The sequence below is a fragment of the Tachypleus tridentatus genome, chromosome 13 (genome assembly GCF_004210375.1).
Source record: "Tachypleus tridentatus isolate NWPU-2018 chromosome 13, ASM421037v1, whole genome shotgun sequence".
Lineage (NCBI taxonomy): Eukaryota > Metazoa > Arthropoda > Merostomata > Xiphosura > Limulidae > Tachypleus > Tachypleus tridentatus.
In genome coordinates this window covers 25,558,255-25,578,836 of record NC_134837.1, presented here as the reverse complement: position 1 = coordinate 25,578,836, position 20,582 = coordinate 25,558,255, and the positions used below count along the sequence as shown (strand labels likewise).

At 34.3% G+C, this 20,582-nt stretch overlaps 2 protein-coding genes across 5 annotated transcripts in view; one reads left to right on the top strand and one right to left on the bottom strand.

Annotated features, from left to right (window-relative positions):
• The window catches only part of LOC143237103 (uncharacterized), a 353,116-nt gene that overhangs the window by 241,609 nt on the left and 90,925 nt on the right, over positions 1-20,582 (top strand). The gene's annotated exons all lie outside the window — the stretch shown is intronic.
• LOC143237102 (solute carrier family 12 member 2-like) overlaps positions 1-20,582 on the bottom strand; it is a 57,939-nt gene that overhangs the window by 27,867 nt on the left and 9,490 nt on the right. Inside the window, exons 2-13 of the mRNA XM_076475968.1 lie at positions 19,155-19,235; positions 17,484-17,559; positions 16,463-16,558; positions 15,736-15,875; positions 13,214-13,333; positions 12,792-12,903; positions 11,519-11,643; positions 10,545-10,739; positions 6,500-6,607; positions 3,998-4,121; positions 945-1,046; positions 218-373 (exon numbers count right to left, since the gene is read on the bottom strand). Coding sequence (XP_076332083.1) covers positions 218-373; positions 945-1,046; positions 3,998-4,121; positions 6,500-6,607; positions 10,545-10,739; positions 11,519-11,643; positions 12,792-12,903; positions 13,214-13,333; positions 15,736-15,875; positions 16,463-16,558; positions 17,484-17,559; positions 19,155-19,235 — 1,435 coding nt within the window. The remainder of the gene's footprint in view (positions 1-217; positions 374-944; positions 1,047-3,997; positions 4,122-6,499; positions 6,608-10,544; positions 10,740-11,518; positions 11,644-12,791; positions 12,904-13,213; positions 13,334-15,735; positions 15,876-16,462; positions 16,559-17,483; positions 17,560-19,154; positions 19,236-20,582) is intronic.

The following is a 20,582-nucleotide window of genomic DNA, read 5'->3' as shown; positions in this document are numbered from 1 at the left end:
GTTTATCTTGGTTTACGTATAAGTAAAAAGCCATAATAACGATAACTGTGATCCAGTTCATAAGTAACATGGCACATGTGTAGCACAATCACTTGCTTCGTTTCGTTTCAAATATTTTAGTGTACGTACAAATAAAGAGCCTTGATAACGATGAAAATGACAACAACTGTGAACCAGTTCATGTTAAATATGACACACGTGTAACGCAAGCACTTACCAGGTTTCTTTTGGTCTACGTATATATAGAGAGCTAAAACAACAATAAACGTGATGACAGCTGTGATCCAGTTCATGATGAACATAACACTGACACATAGCAGAGCTCCAACCAAGCTCGCCCATTTGTTGAAGAAGGTGAAACTGGGTCGAAATCCTGTATTTATTAAGTTAATCATTCATTATATTATTGAGTAAAATTACAAAAATAAACACAAAACAAGTAACAAACAATTTACAAAAATTTTTTGACTATGTTTCACACTCACATTTGGATGTTTAAACAGTTTTAGTGTCATTTTACGTATAAAAACACTTTAACATAATATTCAGAAAATATCTAAACGTTAGAAGAATTTATTTTAAATGAGGTCCTTTTTTCAATTATTTGGGTAAGATCTGTACGTTTAAAAAAATTATTGATTACAAGTTTGATTACAATTATAAGGAATGAGCGGGACCTTCTGAATGTTTGAAATGTGATGTTTAAGATATAATTCAATACTGGAAATAAACTAGAATACCAATAACTAACAAAGTTGGACGCTTATTTAGAACAATGTGGTTAATATACAGTCCTAAAATCAAATGGCTTGGTTTTCATTATTAAATTTACACACATCGCATATTTTCAGTAGTGTAATTATCTTCGTTGCATATTAAACATTTTATTGAGTAAAATAAAAAAAAAATTACCAAAATAAACTCTAGGAAAAAGGAAAAGTTACCTGGTGACTTGATAAATGCGAGATGAAAGCAGGAAAAGTTGATTAAACAATAATTAGCCATGAAAAAGTTTGAAATAATTGGTGCAATAATGTTCAACTCCCCTGGAATAAAGAACACCAAACTGATTAAATTTTCCGTGAAAAAAAAAAAGATAAAACTTGTCATATTTTACCGTGAAAAAAAGCGAGTTTTTCTGAAGAAAAATAGAGCATAGTACATTGTTAAACTTCTTACGAAATAAAGCGCATTACATTCATTAAATTTTCCTTCAATACAACACATTACATTGGTCAAACTGACCCGTAAATAAAGCAAGTTACATTGTTAAAATCACCCTGAAATAAAGCACATTACAATTATCAAAATTCCCCTTGAATAACGCATATTACACTGAGCATGTTTTAATTTATTTGTACAAATGTGTTAAGTAACATTGTAGACCCGGCATGGCCAGGTGGGTTAATGCGTTCGACTCCCTAATTTGAGGGTCGCGGGTTCGAATCCCGGTCGCACCAAACATGCTCGCCCTTTCAGCCGTGGGGGCATTATAATGTGACGGTCAATCCCACTATTCGTTGGTAAAAGAGTAGCCCAAGAGTTGGTGGTGGGCGGTGATGACTAGCTGCCTTCCCTCTAATCTTACACTGCTAAATTAGGAACGGCTAGCACAGATAGCCCTCGATTAGCTTTGTGCGAAATTCAAAAACAAACAAGTAAAATTGTACTACGAAGTAATTTTGTTAACCGTTGCTCAAAACATGAATATGAGTTTTCAAAATAAATAAAAAATTATATGTTAATTTACATAGAGACGAATGCTAATGAATCAAAACTTTTATAAAATATATATTTATACATTTCTTAACTTTGGGAGCTACCTTTTATTTCAATCCAAAAGGAAAATGATCTACGTTGTTGATTGCTTACGGATTTCGAAGTAATTTTAAAGCATAATATCATATAAATCATTGTAATTAACATAGCATTGGTGTATTTTATTCCAAACTCTCGCTAGACGATAATTGAAAAAATTACTGTTGAATTACAAAAAGTGCTTTTTTTGTCATTGTTTTATTCAATTATCGTAGCAAACTACTCGAGACCTATCTGCACCAGCCGCCATTAAAAATGAAGTAATAGACCAGAAGGAAGACAAAAAGCAACATCATCAAACCAACGTGGAATTGACCATAACTTTATAACGTCCACACGCTGAAAAGGCGAGCAAGTTCGGTGAGGAAATTTAACCTTGTGACCCACAGGTTAGGATTCGAGCATCCTAACTATCAGGACATTCTATGTTCGTTGAAGTATAAAGCTACACAATAGGATATCTGTGCTTTGCCCATGTTGGATATCAAAAACAGATTTTTAGCATCATCAGATCTCAAACTTATTACTGGCCCACCGAGAGGGATTAGACCAGAATAATGTGAACAAAATACTTTATATTGTTTACAAAAAGGATTTACGACGTGCTATCAAATTTTAAAACGTTTAATATTATTCAAATTTTATATTAATGAATATGCCTTATATAAAAGTCTTTACAATTAGCAACAGAAATGTGCATAACAATTTAAATTTCCAAAGAACTGATTTTTTGCGCACTTTCAAGAATAAAACTAGAACAAAAAACGAGTCAGTATCAAAGTAAATAAAACTGTTGAAATAGTCAGAGGAATAGGAGAACGTTTAACATTAAGGGCAACATATAAGCATCTACTACTACGTCTTAAGATGCCCTTTAATACAAGCGCCTCTTGCCACATCATGATAGGACATTTATTACCAACACCTGCTGCAACATCTTGGTTTAGTTTGAATTTAACGTAAAATTACACGAGAACCATCTGCGCCGATTGTCCCTAATTTAGCAATGTAAGACTAAAGGGAAAGCAAACAGTCATTATCTCCCACTGCCAGCTCTTTGGCTACTCTTTTACCAACGAATAATGAGATTGGTCGTCACATTATAACTGCTTTCATGACTGACAGGGCGAGTATGTTTAGTGGGACCGAGATTCGAACCAGCGATCTTCCGATTGTGAGTCAAGTGCCATAACCACGTAACAACGTCGGGCCTACCACATCATAATACGCTCTTTAACACAAACTAGAGTGCGTGGACCTTCTTGGGGCTCCACAAGTCATGTGCAAAATTTCATAAAAATATGATTTATAGAGTAAAAATACTTTTTGGAAAATTGAGGTTATATGAAGCAAAACATTTAATCTTGAAATATAGTTTTTCATGAGATCTTTATTTTTTGTTTGGGTTGAAATTTATGTGTTTTATGTGTGTTTTTTTCTTTTAGCAAAGCCACAAAGGCTATCTGCTCAGCCCACCGAGGGGAATCGAACCCCCGATTTTAGCAATTTAAGTTGAAATTTATATATAAAAAAAAATTAAAAAGGTCCTAGGATTACTAAAGTTTGAGAACATTAGAATTTATAGCTTTGGAATTAACTCAAGAGCACCAAATGATTGACCTTTTTCTTGTTCTCTCTCCAAAGCACAATTTTTTTTTTGAAATTTTAAAGGGGTTCAATAGATATATTGGGTCCCTAAAATATTATTGGGGTAAGGCCAGGGATCCTATCTTCTTACTTCGTTGATAGTTTATATAAACGAATCAGTGGTTTTAGTCGTTCGTACTTTAACTAGTACTCATCTGACTGATCTAAGGCTTAACTAAATAAATAAAACCAAGTGATAGTAAATATAAAGGAAAGAAGTGAGATTTAAAATATTTTTGATAATAATTGGTATACTTACGAGTGAAGGAGTTAATGAATGAGGGAAAGTAAAAGATGTGAAATTTACAAATATTTTAATATTTGAAATCTCGTCTCGTTTTATAACATATCTAGTTAAACTGTTATAAAAACGTTTTGTGCTTAAAAACTATTTTAATGGAAATTATTTCATAGAAAGACTTATAAAGATAAAAAGGCGCCACGACATATCATTCAATATTGACATTTGATTATTCTTTATCATTTTTCCGTCAGATGAAAGTAGATTTTTTCAGATGTATAGTATATTTACCAATAATTGTACACAGCAAAGCAATGATAAAGGTAAGGACAGCGGCCCGACGTGGATCATTGTCCTTTCCATAACTTTTAGCGAAGAAGTGGATGTAAGGAAAAATGTTGTCCTTGCACACCGCCTGTTGGAAAAAACGTCATCAAAAATTGTTTAATTTCTTATATATATATATACTTTTTTTTTTACTTATACTTACCAGCCAAAAAATTTTCTTGAAAGGAATGGCTGTCGTGAGATAAAAGACTATTTAATGTAGATGTTTTTAATTTATTTGTTTTGTGAGTGAGTATTTTATGATTGTTTAATTCTGTTCATAAAAAGAGTGTTAGAAGCAAATATTTTAAAGTCAATGTTATAACAAGTTTAGTTACGTAATTCGATAAGATTTATAACTTGAGGTTGTAACTCATTGATGTTGAGAATAAAACAAGCAGGTGATTTAGTAATAAAGCATAAATAACATGAGATGAGCGGGAAACAACAAACAGACAAGAGAATATCAGAAAGGAGTAAAGTCACGGTAAAGTAAAATTTTGGCGTTAAGTGCAGTAGAAGTGATAGGCCTAATGTTTAATATATTAGAGAAAACTAACAATTTTGAAAGAGACAAGAAATATAGTTTATTCCGTCAAAGTGAGATCTAAATTAATTAGACAAGCCTAGGTACACTTTGACAAAAAGGAAAATTTGACATCTAAAGTATTAGGTCCAGACGATTACCGGTAGAACAGTGTGCATTGATAAGTTGAAGTTTACAGAAAAAAATGAAAAGAGATCCTAGGATTACTAAAGTTTGAAAACCCTAGAATTTATAGTTTTAGAATTAACTAAAAAACACCATGTGATCGGCCTTTTTCTTGTTCTCTCTCCAAAGCACAATACTAGTACAAAAGAAATAGAGAAAGACAATTCAGTTTGTCAACTGAAATTATAAAACAACTTAATAGGCCTAAGTGGAGTTTTAACAATAACAAGAGAGCCATATAGTGTTTACGATATCTCTATTATCACTATAGTGTAAGGAAGTTGTTGTACATACGTTAAACTTGTTTTGAATATATATATTTATGTTTTGAAGACAAGTGGAGCGCGTACTGTTAATTTATCGCCAAGTCACAAACATCTACTGTAGAAGAATTCTAAGCCCAACAACAAAACTTAATATACACTACATGGCCAAAACTATGTAGACACCCTTTTTAATTAGTGGATTCGGCTACTTTTAGCCACATCCATTGCTAACAGATACATGAAATCAAGCATACAGCCATGCAATCTTCATGGACAAACATTAGCAGTAAAATGGGTCGTACTGAAGAGCTCGGTGACTCTCAACGTGGCACTTGTCATAGGATACCACATTTCCAACAAGTCAGTTCGTCAAATTTATGCCCTGCTAGAGCTGCCCCGGACAACTGTAAGTATTGTTATTGTGAAGTGGAAACATCTAGGAGCATCAACAGCTCAGTCACGAAGCGGTAGGCCACACAAGCTTACCGAACGGGACCACTGAGTGATGAAGCGCGTAGTACGTAAAAATCATCTGTCCACATTGCAACACTCACTACCGCGTTTCAAACTGTCTCTTGAAGCAATGTCAACACAAGAACTGTTCATCGGGAGCTTCATGAAATGGGTTTCCATGGCCGAGCAGCCGCACACAAGCCTGAAATCACCATGCGCAATGCGAAGCATCGGCTGGAGTGGTGTAAAGCACACTGCTATTGGACTCTGGAGCAGAGGAAATGTGTTCTTTGGAGTGATGAATCACGCTTCACTATCTGGCAGTCTGAGGAAGAATCTGGGTTTGGCGGATGCTAGGAGAACTACCTACCTGAATGTATAGTGTCATCTGTAAAGTTTTATGGAGGAGGAATAATGGTCTGGGGCTGCTTTTTCATGGTTTGGGCTAGGTTCTTTAATTCCAGTGAAGGAAGATTTTAATGCTCAGCATACAATGACATTCTAAAGAACTGTGTGATTCCAACTTTGTGGCGACAGTTTGGTGAAGGCCCTTTTGTTTCAGCATGACATGCCTTCTTGCACAAAGCGAGGTCCATAAAGCCGTGGTTTGCCGAGGCTGGTGTGGAAGAACTTGACTAGCCTGCACAGACCTTGACCTCAACCCCATCATACATCTTTGGGATGAATTGGAACGACGACTGCGGGCCAGGTCTTCTCGCCCGACCACACTAATAATGCTCTTGTGGTTGAATAGGAGCGAATCCCCACAGCCATGTTTCAAAATCTAGTGAAAATTCTTCTCGGAAGAGTGGAGGCTGTTATAGCAGTCAATGGGGACCAACTCCATATTAATACCCATGGTTTTTAAATGAGATGTTTAACAAGCATATATGGGTGTGATGGTCAAGTGCGCACATACTTTTGGCCATGTAGTGTGTATGTGTGTGTATATATACTATAAAAAAGTATAAAAAAACCTTTAATTGGCAACTGGCATAACACAACTTAACATCTGGCAATGACACTATAACTGACCTGAAAGATCCTTGGGGCACTGATTAAGGCAGCCAGTGCTGATGACAAGGTGGCTGCGAATATTCCTACATAGATGAGTGGTCCAAAACCTGAAGACATTTCCATTACCTGAAATGGTAAACATATGAATTAACTTTCACACAAGGAATTTAAGTAAGTAACTTCAACATGTGACTTAATTTAATTACGTAAATGGCCTAGTGATTAGCGTGCCAAGATTGTGAATTCAAAGATTCAATGCTCACGGCTCATTGACGTAGAAAAAAAGTAATTTATTATTTATTGGCCTTATGTGCTTTATATAGGTGACAGAGAAATCCCACTATTCGATCAGGTAAAAGTTGGCTATAGTTACTGTTAACTAGCTGCCTCTGTTAGTCTAAAATTAGAGACAACTATGTTCAGATAGTCTTTTGTATAGCTTTAAACCAGAGTCTAAAAGAAACAAACAAAAAAATCAGGCTATTATAAACAACTCTTTAATTAAGACTGACGTAACTGTAATCCAACTGAGTTAAGATATTGACTGATATAAATTATGAGTACAGTCTTCGTTTGAATGAAACAAGTTATACTGTAAAGCCCGTAGTAATCGCAGGCTTATGACACGAAAATTCGAATTTCGATACCCGTGGTGGCAAAGCACAGGTAGCGTATTGCATAGCTTTGTGCTTAACAATGACCAAGTAAACTGGTTTTGTTTGTTTGTAGTTAAGCACAAGCCTGTACATAAGCTATCTGTGCCCTACCCACCACCAGTATCGAAACCCGGATTCTAACAACATAGTGCTGTCATTTGTGGTCCTGTTAATTAGTTATCAAAGCGATAAAATACACTGGCTTAACAATTGATATATTTTAAGTAAACAATCATTTCAGTAAGTATACGATTCTGGACTCTGAGAAGCACCCGAAGTGGCAGTAATTATTATGGCGTTTAACAATAAAAACTAGGTTTCAATACGCGTAGTGGCGCAAAATGCATAACCCATTGTTTTACTTTGTGCTTAACAATAAACAACTGAAGCTTAGTACAGAAGAGTATTTTTGGCATTTCTGATTATACTAAACATATGATTAAATATAAATTGCAATTAAAGGCATAATTAGTAATCTTACATGCATAAATATATAAATAAGAAATAAGTCTCTACACGTTTCTCTGCATTATCAAGTGACAAAGAAGCAATACCGAAAAATTATCCCTAAATATCTAAGAAGATATTCTATACCTAATACATTATACATTAAAAATACAACTATTAGCGACTGATATTATTGTGGTTGAACGTTCATCTTTTAGTGTTTGTGTATAAAAAGAAAACATAAAGCTGTAAAACTTGTGAAAACCATAACATTCATTCCTACCACAAGTCTATCAACGTTTAAGCTATATTACCTACATCTACAGCGAACTCTAGCTGCAAGTACAAAATTAATAATTTTGGACCACCACGTGAGTCGGTAGGATTAGAATACTCGACTTGAAATCTGCAGATCGTGACTTCGAATCCCATCACAGAACGTAATACCCCTTCAGCCCTTGGATTGTTATAATGAGACGGTCAATCACATTATTTGTTGGTAAAATAAGGCTCAAGAATTAGGGGTAGAAAGTGTTGGTCTGAAGCTTCCCTCTAGTTTATCACTTCAAAATTAGGGACAAGTGATGCAAGTAGCCGTCGAGTTGTTTGGCGCGAAATTTCACAAAAAACAAACTTTTGCCTCCCAGTTGTTCATCGATAAATTGTATGCTCATAAAACTAAAAAAACCAGGTATCGATATTCATAGTGAGCACAACAGACAAAATGAACGAAAGCTCTTTTTAATCACCAAGCAACATTATATCAAAGAGATTTTTTATAACTATGTAATGGATATAATTAATTACACTTGTCATAATATGCTATATTAAACCAATTATAAGCACAGTGGTAAGCCTCCAGGCTGACGACGCTACAAACCAAGTTTCGAACGTGTGGTGAGCAGAGTACAAATAGTAATCAGAGATGTCGAGAAAACCCACTTGTATAGAAAGATGTATATGTGTGAAAACAGCTCGTTTGGGTTGAGAAAATTACGTAGAGAAGCGAACAACGTTTTGACCTTCTTCGGTCATCGTCAGGTTCACAAAGAAAGAAGTAACCGACCGGAAGCTGACCACATGTTTGAAAGGGGTTGTGTAACTGAGTGTCGGAATGTAGAGGTAGTGCTTTTTTTTTTTAATATATAATTTTATATTATTTGTTTTATTATTATTATTTATTATATTATTTTTAATATAGGTATATAGGTGTTCCTTAGAATTGGTTTATTTTGGGCTTGAGTTGTTGTATAAGTAAGGCTTCTTTAATTTTGCGTTTGTTTATGTTTGTTTCTTTATTTAGTATTTGAGTGTTTTCTATGGTTATGTTGTGTTTATTTGACTTGCAGTGTTCGAAAACGTGTGAAGGTGACTTTTTATGTTCTTTGAATCTGGTTTCCATTTTTCTACTTGTTTCTCCAATATAGAAGTCGTGGCAGTTATCACATTGTATTTTGTAAATAATGTTGGTGTGGTGTTTGTCAGTGTAGTTTTTACATAGTATAGACCTCAGTTTTGTGCCTGGTTTTTGAATAAATTTGGTATTAACTGGAATGTCATATTTTGTTACTAGTTTTTGCCAAATGTTGGTTATTTTTCTGCTGATGTCGGGAATGTGCGTAAAAAATTTTCTCAACCCAAACGAACCGTTTTTACATACATAGAGTACAAATAGCTCATTGTGTATCTTTGTGCTTAAGAAACTAGGCCGATTAAAATTTTAAAGACATAATGTTAATATTATAATGTTCTTCTAAAGAATTAGAAGAGTGTATGGTATTAATATTTTAACAACGTTATGTTCGCCATATCCATTACCATAACGGATAACTACATTGGAAGGAAACTACAGAGTACTTAGTGACATTATTATATCATGTTATATCAGATTGGTATACACAAGGATCGTAAATCAACTCAAGTATATTTAAAGTTCGTTTTTCACAGATATTCAAGACAACTTCTTCCTCGAAATCAGATTTCCAGATTTCTTTCATTTTTTTTAATTCTTGGTGCTATAATAAATTGGTAAAAATACCAGAAGAAGACAAACCAATGTTGTGTCGAAATATGTATACTGTCCCCTCAAAACAAATCATTTCATTATGCTTATAAATCATTTTTACCAACTTATTATTATATTATCATAATGTGTTTCCTTACTCAAGTTTTTTTTGTTAGTGTACACTAACTAATCCTTCATAAAGATAAGCACCCAAAACGAATCAGCATCAACTTTTGGAAAAGACGAATGTCTATTAACCTGAAACGAAACTCTTTTAATGTTTAACTGTAAATTTGAATTTTCCATAAAGACAGAGGTGATATGTTATGGATATTCAAAAGTAAACATGTTTTTTATTTAGAGGAAAACTCAAAACTATAAAAAACAGGGTTGTTTAAATACTGTTTACAGAATATTGCCACTCTTTTAGAAAGTTAGCGTGGAGTTATACTGGTGCTAGCTAATGTATAATTATCTCTCATTTTGAGCTGATAGATTAGAGAGGAGACATATAGCCTACAAGCACCTCCGCCAACGGTTGAGATACTCTTGTCTGAAGAAACAGTAAAATTTGACAAAAGCTCATACAGAACATCTCCGCCCCCACAGTTCAAAGCGCATTTTTGCAACATACGAGAGTGAACCATTAATTCACTGATTCATCGTCCAAACACACTGATTACAAGACCACGCCTAGATATCAATGATAGTAGCTGGTTAATACAATGTGTATTAAAATGTGACAAATAAGCTTGGCTCACTATTTTTGTAGTAACTTGAGCCACAGTTACCAGTTTTATTAAACTATCTTTTCATTCAGCAATCAGTAAAAAACTGTCATATTATAACTGATATTTACATCTAGCTGGTAAAGCCACTACTGCCGCTAGTAAACAGAAACATTAGTTATGCTATTAACTAATATATTAGACATACTAGACTGAATTGTGCTCACCTGAATATAATTACTCATTCCATAAGCACACGTACGGCCAGCACAATTTGTAAAGTTCCCATTTAAGACGTCTTCAACGTTTCCCGTAGCGTCGCGGACTAACGTAAATCCAAGCCAGATGATGATAAGGATGTAACTTATAGAAGTTGTTATGATGGCAATAAAGGTTCCTTTTGGAATCGCAACAGATGCATCCTGCAATAAACATGATTATTTTGTCTTTACAACTTCTTTCGTTTCTAGCTCACGCAGCAGTTATAAACAGAAAACTTTATATGAAGATTCACTGATGCAAATACAGCTAGATGTACAGTGAAACACGTTACAGCTGATAATCCTGTTTTTCACTTTTAGAAATAGAATTAGTCAAACTTGAAAATAGTTCATTCGAACGCAAGTAATTTATAATCTGATCAAGGAGAAAAACTCAATAATGCATGTTTTTTTTTGTCAAGAAACGTAACTTGTTTGAACTCTTATCAGAAATGTTTTTTTTTTTTTATATAAACCACCCTATGACCACCTAACTCCTAAATGAGTAAAAGACGGTTATATTTTATAATTAATTTCGTTGTTTAACAGATTAATAGCATGTAAAAAATGTTGTATTTTTGCACTAGGAAATATATATATAAGAATATATATACACCTGTTTTGGTGGAATTACTTTTAGTCAAAAGTAATTTTACCATACAATAAGGTATATAATACTACCGATTGGTATATTTTGTTCTTGTTGTTGTTTTTTTAAAACAACATATATATTCCAATATATATACCACACGCTGACTTGTTTCCTACTCTGTTTAGAACTTAAAAGTTTTAGTTTTTTTTCTAACTCTCAGACATATTATTGCCAGGTCTTATGAATTTTGAACATGCAAAAGATAAATGCATCTACAAAATAAGTTACTATGTCATTATATTCTGCTTATTAGCTTAAATAATTAATACAGAGAAACAGGAAAACCTACTCTCAGATCTCCAGATATGTTTGCTCCAGCCAAAATTCCAGTAACGGATGGGAAAAAGACAGAAAATACACTGAAGAAGCTCTCACCTCGAAAGTCTGGTCCAAAATTCTTCGTGGCAACCTGCACTGTTGTGCAATCACAAACTCATTAGACGTCCAATAACCGAAAACACGTTGTCATATTTATAATAATATTAAAGATGATAAAACAAGTGGCATTCACAACTGCGTAAAATTTCGTCTTTATTATCATTGTATTTACTATATATCATTTAGTGTGATCACTATACAGTATGTACACTGTATATCATTCAGTGTTCACTATACATGTCATTAAGTGTATTTATTATATATCATTTAGTGTGATCACTATATATCATACAGTATGTACACTGTATATCATTCAGTGTTCACTATACATGTCATTAAGTGTATTTGCTATATATCATTTAGCGTGATCACTATATATCATACAGTATGTACACTGTATATTATTCAGTGTTCACTATACACATCATTAAGTGTATTTGCTATATATCATTTAGTGTGTTTATCAGTTATTGTTGTTTTAGCCCACACCTACACAATGGGTTATCCATAGTGTGCCAATCACGGATATATAAACCTGATTTTTAGAATTATACTGCTGAGCCATAGTATGTTTCTAAAAATGGCACGAAAATACGTATTAAATTAATAACATTTCATGTATTACCTTTGAATTCCATGATAGATGTTGAATTAAAATTAATGTTATTAAATAGATTCTAGCTACAGCTAGGCTGTAGTGATTTTAATACTTATGGAATTTTAGAAAGAAATATATCATAAAGCAGGGAGACAAGTATAGTTTGAATGTTATTACGTACTCTTCGTAGTGGGAACCTGTATTGGGTCAATAAAGGATGGTATGGTTTAAATTATCATTAGTTTAATTATGATGTAAACCACATTCATGTTACTTCTAAACCTCGTTATGTGTAGTGCTTTAGGATCTACAAAGCATATTTTGTAGATTAAATCGTTCATTATATTTTATTAATTAGATCATTCTGAATATAATTATTAATTATACTTGTTCTCAATAAATGCCAAAACTCTCTAACACGTCTGTCTTTTTTATCAGTATACTTGTTTCATGTGTGTGTAAGATTTTATAAAGGTAATTAAAACGTACAAGGATTTATAAGTGTAATATTCTATAAAAGTTACAACGAAATTTGATTTTTGTTGTTGTGTTACAAGCAGATCAAGAAACTTGAGGCCTTCCTTACAGTTCCAGCCAACGAATCCTTTGGCACGTTGTTCTAATGTAGGATTCAAACAAGCGCCAACAAAATAGTCCATCAGTGACATCAAAAGTAGGATCAACAAAAATATCTGAGCCTGTGGAAAGTTAAAAAAAAAAGTGTTTGTGTATATATTTATTAATATCATGATAAGCTCGAACACCCTTTTAATATTTTATCATATAGCTTTTTCTATACGAAGCCTTATGTTGGAAGCATTACAATTTTAAAAAGGTTTCAAGTATTTATTTCGCATTTACGTCGTTCTGAAGACACACCCTAAGCTACCACTAGTTTACATAAAAAATGATCAAACCTTTTCTTGACTTACCCAAAACCTAAACCCAATTTTTTAACAACACGACGTTGATAGCAAACATATAAAAACCAGAAAACGTAGAAGTTACCTTGTTTTCAAACGCCATTCCCACAAAAGTTACACCAGTCATCAGGATAAGTAACAGAATCCCAGCAACACGAACGTCATTAGTACTGCTAGGGTACTCCACAAAACCAGCATCAAATGTCTGAAAACAAGATTATTGTTTTAAATATAAAATCAGTCACAGTATATTTTGTACTTCCAGGAAAACTTGCTACAAGAGTTAAACAGTGCTCTAAAAAAGACTAAGTTAAACAAAATTAAATCAGCTCCTGATTTCTCAAACGAAGTAAGTATGTGAAATATTTTTCCTGTCATCAGGCTTCTTATACTTCTACTATTATAAATACATGTTTATTTAAATAAAATTTGTGTTTAATTAAAAATATTTTAAAGAATGAAAATATATTCCCGTTTTTTCCTGTTTAAAATCAGTTCTCCAAACTTCACTTTTTTACATTTAAAATCAGCAGCAAATTGAAAGTACTTGGAGCATGGCTGAGAAACGTAACAAGTGACATTATGGAACCAGTCGTAACGTGATTTCTCGTATCTCTGGCCAGCTGGTGAGGATTTGTTTGTTTGTTTTTTGAATTTCGCACAAAGCTACTCGAGGGCTATCTGTCCTATCCGTCCCTAATTTTGTAGTGTAAGATTAGAGGGAAGGTAGCTAGTCATCACCACCCACTGCCAACTCTTGGGCTACTCTTTTACCAACGAATAGTGGGATTGACCGTCACATTATAACGCCCCCACGGCTGAAAGGGCAAGCATGTTTGGCGCGACGGGGATGCGAACCCGCGACCCTCGGAGTACGAGTCACACGCCTTAACGCGCTTGGCCATGCCGGGCCAGGCTGGTGAGGGAGCTCAATTCGTAATTTGAAGGTCGCGGATTCGAATTCTTATTGCATCAAACATGATCGCCCTTTCAGCCGTGGGAGCGTTATAATGTGACGGTCAATCCCACTATTCGTTGGTAAAAGGGTTGACGGTGAGTGGTGAGGACCAGCCGCCTTCCCTCTAGTCTTACACTGCTAAACCTGAGACGGCTAACACAAATAGCCATCGTGTAGCTGTGCGCGAAATTCAAAAAACAAACAAACAATCATATTTCTGTTGGTTCGTTCGGTATCATAGACATGAAAGTGGTAACCTCTTCAATGAAATATTGAAGAATATTTCTGAATTTTCACATTGAATTTGTTACAATGTCATTAGATACTTTGTATTGTCTTAACATATTGTAGTTATTTTAATTACAAAGGTATATATGTAATGCTAAAAGTACTTTCTTTGTTTCTTAACATGTTGGCTGTCTCTTCTTTTTAACGGGCCACTTACTGGCTATGATACATCAACTACATATACACTTTTCCCAAAAAAGTAATTGTAAAATAACTCGTAGAACCCTCGAAAGTATCAGCAAAATAGGCTTGGTAACCAATGCATTACACAAAATAATAAAATATAATTACTTTCATTTCTCCAAATTTTAATTTATATTTCTGAAATCAGTATTAAAAACTTTATTCAATTTATTTTCTATTTGCATGAAACAGAAAAGACCCTAAGATAGTATGACTTATTAAAGCACGATTTAAGTAATATTATACGAATTATTTTAGTATGAACGCCAATATGAATTGTATTCCATTCAGCGTTTAAACATGCCCGGCATGGCCAGGTGGGTTAAGGCGTTCGACTCGTAATCTGAAGGTCGCGAGTTCGAATTCCGGTCGTACCAAACATGATCGCCCTTTCAGCCGTAGGGGCGTTATAATGTGACGGTAAATCCATTATTCGTTGGTAAAAGAGTAGCCCAAAAGCTGGCGGTGGGTGGTGATGACTAGCTGCCTTCCCTCCAGTATTACACTGCTAAATTAGGGACGGCTAGCGCAAATAGCCCTCGAGTAGCTTTGCACGAAATTCAAAAACAAACAAACAAGCGTTTAAACATTTTGGTATTAGGAAAAAAAAGATATAATTGGCAATGGATATAGTGAATTTTTCTTCTTGAAGAAACGTAAAAGACCGTAGTCTTTAACGAAAATAAAATACTTTTAATATGACAAGTATAATGGAATACGATACAAAAGTGTACATGCAAAAACTGCTGGTATGGGTAGAGAAAGCACTACGTAGAGGAGCGAACAACATTTCGACTTTTTTCGGTCATCGTCAGGTTCACAAAGGAAGAAAGAGGTAATGCCCTATGGTTAACTTGATCTTTGACCCTTCTCTAGGTGACTGTATACTTAGTTGTTTTTTCTCTAATTAGTAGATATCCCCAAAGGCTCAGCGGTAATTCTGAAGGCTTAAGATGCTAAAAACCAAGTTGAGATACTTGTAATGTCCAGAACACACATAACTTATTATATAGCTTTGCGCTTAACAATAAAGTTGGTAAACAATTTCTCTTTCCGCCAACTTGACCAAATTTTCTAAAAGATCTCATCATATATTATATCCATTGTAGGAAACCGGAAATATAGTTTCAAAATAGATGTTATAGATATATTAAAAACAGACATAGTTCCCTATCCACCTGTAATAAATCACGAACTGTTTCGGCAGCACCAACAATGTACATGGCGACTGCTACACAATTGGCAAATGAAAATACAATCCCTATGGAACCTCCAAAAGCTGGCCCTAACGTTCTTGAAATCATGAAGTAGGCACCACCTGTGAAAAAGAATAAAAACTATAACATTTGGAGATTGGATTAAAAATAACACTTATATTGTAATTCACTTTATGATATTATTCCTTTTTTTCTAAATAACATAAGATCCAAAGATGGCAATGTTAATTTATAAAAACAACAATACAATTCTTCGGAAGTTTAATTACGGTACATTTCAATTCTATATTCTTTATGTAAATAGATTTAATAATAAATAATCATTATTAAAATACACTAAAACAATGTATCTCGAACACAAGCAAAATAATTGTTTTAAAATATTTTCGAATGTCCTATTAACAATGACTCTGGTTTATTTTAAATATTTTATGTAGAGTGTTTAATTTAATGGGTTTGTTTGATTAGAACAAGGCCACACTGGGTTATGTGTTCTGTCTTCTGCGGAATTCGAGCCTCGGACTTTAGAGTTGTTTATCCCTAAACGTTTCACTATCCAGCCGAGTTATTGATTTAATAGCATCTCAAATGTAACACCGTTTTATAATTTTAGTGGTATAATGACTCGTCATAGAGCTAACTAACTTTAACCTCTAGTTAACCTTTAACCTTTGAACACATGCCTCACCTCCTTTTACTTCCCCGTTTGTACAAATAGCAGCCATAGACATTGTAGTAAGAATGGTAACGACTGTAGCTAACAACACTATTACGATGGCCAAACCTGTATACATGAATGATAAAAAATGAATGTTAATCCACAAAAATTAAAGCAGTTAGGTCAAAATTTCTAAATATCACCAATTCCAGTGAGAAATATCTTATACAAAACTATCAAAATATAGTATTGTGTTTATCAGTATTTATACTGCATTAAATATAATTATAAAAATTATACTCTGCTTTTCACAAGCACATTGATTTTCCAGCTCCCTCTCTGTTTGTAACTTTTACTACACAGTAAATAAGTCATCTACATTATAAGTTCAACTGATTTCTTCTTTCGTCAAAATTCGTTGTAGTAACTACAAAGTGGGTGAAGAAATGTTAAAATGGATATCACTCCTCTTGCATTTTATTATTTTTTAAATACATAATAAAATATCTTCAGCTAATATATTTACTATGATACTTAACGATAATCCATTTGAATACTTGGAAGCACTCAACTGAAACTAGCAGCAACTACACTATCAGTAACCAAAATAAATACGTATTCGAACAAGAACTAGCAATATAAACATCATATATGTACGAACCAATTGAATACCTTACAATAGTAACAGTTAAACAATAATAAGGCTCACATTTGTTGGGAACACTTTGCTATTGTTTATAAAATATTATTTTCATACTCCAGACATGCAAAGTGTTTGATCGGATCAGTCAACAAGACAAGTAAAAATTAATTAATTACCTTTCATTTCAATAACATTAAATATTCCGCTTTTTAAAATGAGTTCATATATTGTCAAGCTAACTTAAGGGGTAATGTCCCCAACCCCCATTAACATAAGTTGTACACAGCTTTAACAATTGTCTGACGAGAACACATATTGATACGGCTAACTATTTCTATTTATTTTCCTTATTTGGTGAAGCATATAAAACACTTCTACGTGAAGATATATTATTACAAATGCAGATACCGATTCCTGCCTCGGCTGTCATCCATCCCATTCTGAGAAATAACATTACGCCCCAGATGTTGAGAAGGCATCGTAACTGTTAGTTAAGAAAACAAATTTATATATATATATATATAAGCACATCAACATAACACAATATAATTACACTAAATTATTTCTTCTATGACTTTCAACTTTCCTTTCGTATATCAGTATTTCTTACAGAGAGTAAAGATATATTTCTTTGATGTATTTCATATATTATTTCTTTCGTGCTGAATATTTTGTTTCGTAATGAAACGTACATTTTGTTGTTTTAAAATAATCTCATAATCATGAACAAAAATGTTCAACATTTCTCACAAATGATGTTTTAATGGCTGAAGGAATAAAAATATAAAACTTAACAAAGCACATAGAACAAATTAATTTTATTGAATTATAATGTAATATTAAAGTGCAGAAATACAGTACTACATTGAAACAATTTCTTATAAATAGCCAACCTGCATGAGTTAAATAGCGAGGTCAGAGTATTCTAAGATTCAAATATAAATGTCCATTAATCCGAGCTAGAGTCAAGAGAAAAGATTCAGTAGGAGTCGACGCCAGCTTTGTTCGGCTAAATGAGACGTGTAACGGGAGTGACTTTCATTTTAATAACACACCTACACCTAAAAAAGTTTGTTTGTTTTAAATTTCGCGCAAAGCTTCTCGAGGGCTATCTGCACTTGCTGCCACTAATTTAACAGTGTAAGGTTAGAGGGAAAGCAGCTAGTCATCACCACCCACCGTCAACTTTTGGGCTCCTCTTTTACCAACGAATAATGAGATTGACCGTAACATTATAACGTTCCCACAGCGGAAAGGAGGAGCATGTTTGGTGTGACGGGGATTTAAACCCGTGACCCTCAGATTACGAATCGAGTGCCTTAATCACCTAGTCATGCAGGGCCGAACTGAAAGAGAGGAGCATACCGTTTCTTATCAAGTCTAGAGTCCTGAATCATTCGACTTGCAGCCGGACACGTTGTCTACTTCAGGCTACACCCAGGTTTACGTGATCGTATGTTTTCTAAAAGTAACGTTTTTCGGCAAGGCCTTTCCGATTTTAAAACATATATCCAGTGTTAAAGACTAAAATACTGAAATTTTCACGAGACATCTTTTATGGAGACAATGTGGTCTCGAACCTGAGTCTCATTCTAGTTATTGTCTCAGATAGTTAGCAGTTTTAAAAGTAAAGATCTCAACTATAAATGATTACGTCCAAACAAACAATTTTTCTAGTTTGTGTAACGTTTCATGCAGACGTCCTTCATCGGGCAATGAAGACCTTGTCACAATGCAATACGGTCTCCATTGCCAAATAAAGGGTGACTGTTTGAAACGTCGTACAAAATATGCTGGAAAAAAGTTTTCATTTATCTGTGTTAGTTTATTCTTTATTATCGTTTATCCAAATTTCGTTATCACTGCTTGCGGGACAACATTCATTCTATACATTCATAGTTGCACTTTGCAAATACTGAGTTGCGTTTTAATGAAATCAGTCACTAATGGTTAATATTTCCCTTATAAATAACAAAACAAACATAAAAATAATCCCTTCATGAAATACTTGAAAATATCATTACATGTACAATATCTCAAGATAGGAAATGTTTAGTGATGGACAACGTTAATACTTACAAATACACCTCTTATCCATCCAAACTTTACTGCTTCGCTTCCTCCCTCTGCTTGATTATCGCAATCGTACTTCGAAGAAAACTATATGAGAAATACCATACAAAACAATAAGTATCCCATTTTATTTATATAACACTTTAATTGGCTTAGAGCAAAATAAAATATGCTTAAATTATATGTATATATATTCAAGACTTTTGCTGTTACGGAATTGCACCAGTTGTGATAAAGAACTGTAAGAGATGTTACCATAGTATATGTATTCTTTTTGGTAGGTCCCCCCAGTGGCTCAGTGGTATGTCTGCGGACTAACAACGCTAAAAACCGAGTTTCGATACCCGTGGTGGGCAGAGCACAGATAGCCCATTGTGTAGCTTTGTGCTTAATTCAAAACAACAAAACAAAATCTTTTGGTAGTTAATGATTTTTCTTTTAATGAAGTACCTCTTCGATTTTGGAAGTAATCTGACATTTTTATGAGATTACCTTATTGTTAAAAATTCGATCAGCAAGAACTTAAGATATGTTAAAATGCGAGCAAATAAAAACAAGTGAAAGTTACAATAGCTAATTTGTTTGCAATTAAGCATAAAACTAAACGATGGGCTATCTGTACCAAGGGTTTCAAAATCCGGTCCCCAGCAGTGTAAGTCCGCAGACATACCGCTGTGTGGGACTGCTGGAAAGTATACTCTTCAAAACAAGAAACGCAAAAGGGATATTTTTGTTATTTTAAAGATAAATATATGTAATAACGTTACAAGCTCAGAGTATGTGATGTTACACGTGTTAAGGCACTGACTGTCAGACCAAAATGACAATAAAAGTTGTGCACTTTGAAAACGGAGGAAAACATCGGATTTTTCGCCAAAACGTATGCGTGTCCAATAAATTTGTTTGAGAGATCTGCATGTTCTGCAAGTGCAACATGTGCAAAATCCCTATACAAGTGACGGGTTCTCGGTTTCCATAGCTCAGTGTTAAGCCACCGACACGCAATACAGTTACGTCAAGACTGACTGAAGCGCAACGCAACAACGCCATTGGTCGCTTGGAAGCAGGCGAATCTCGATCAGATGTTGCCAGAGCTGTGAATGTCCACCCAAGCACCATCACAAGGCTATGAAATCGTCACCAACAACATGGATCCACTCGTGACCGTCCACGATCTGGCAGACCTCGTGTGACCACGCCCGCACAAGATCGCTACATCCGGTTACGTCACCTTCGGGATAGGACCACCACTGCCTCAACCATACCAGGGCTGCGTAGGATTTCCGGTCAGACCGTACGCAACCGTCAACGAGATTCTTAGGCCCCATGTGCAACCCATCATGGTGAACGTCAACGACGTTTTCAACATGACAACGCCCGTCCTCACACAGACCGACTCACCACTGTCTTCTTGAGACACCATAACATCAACGT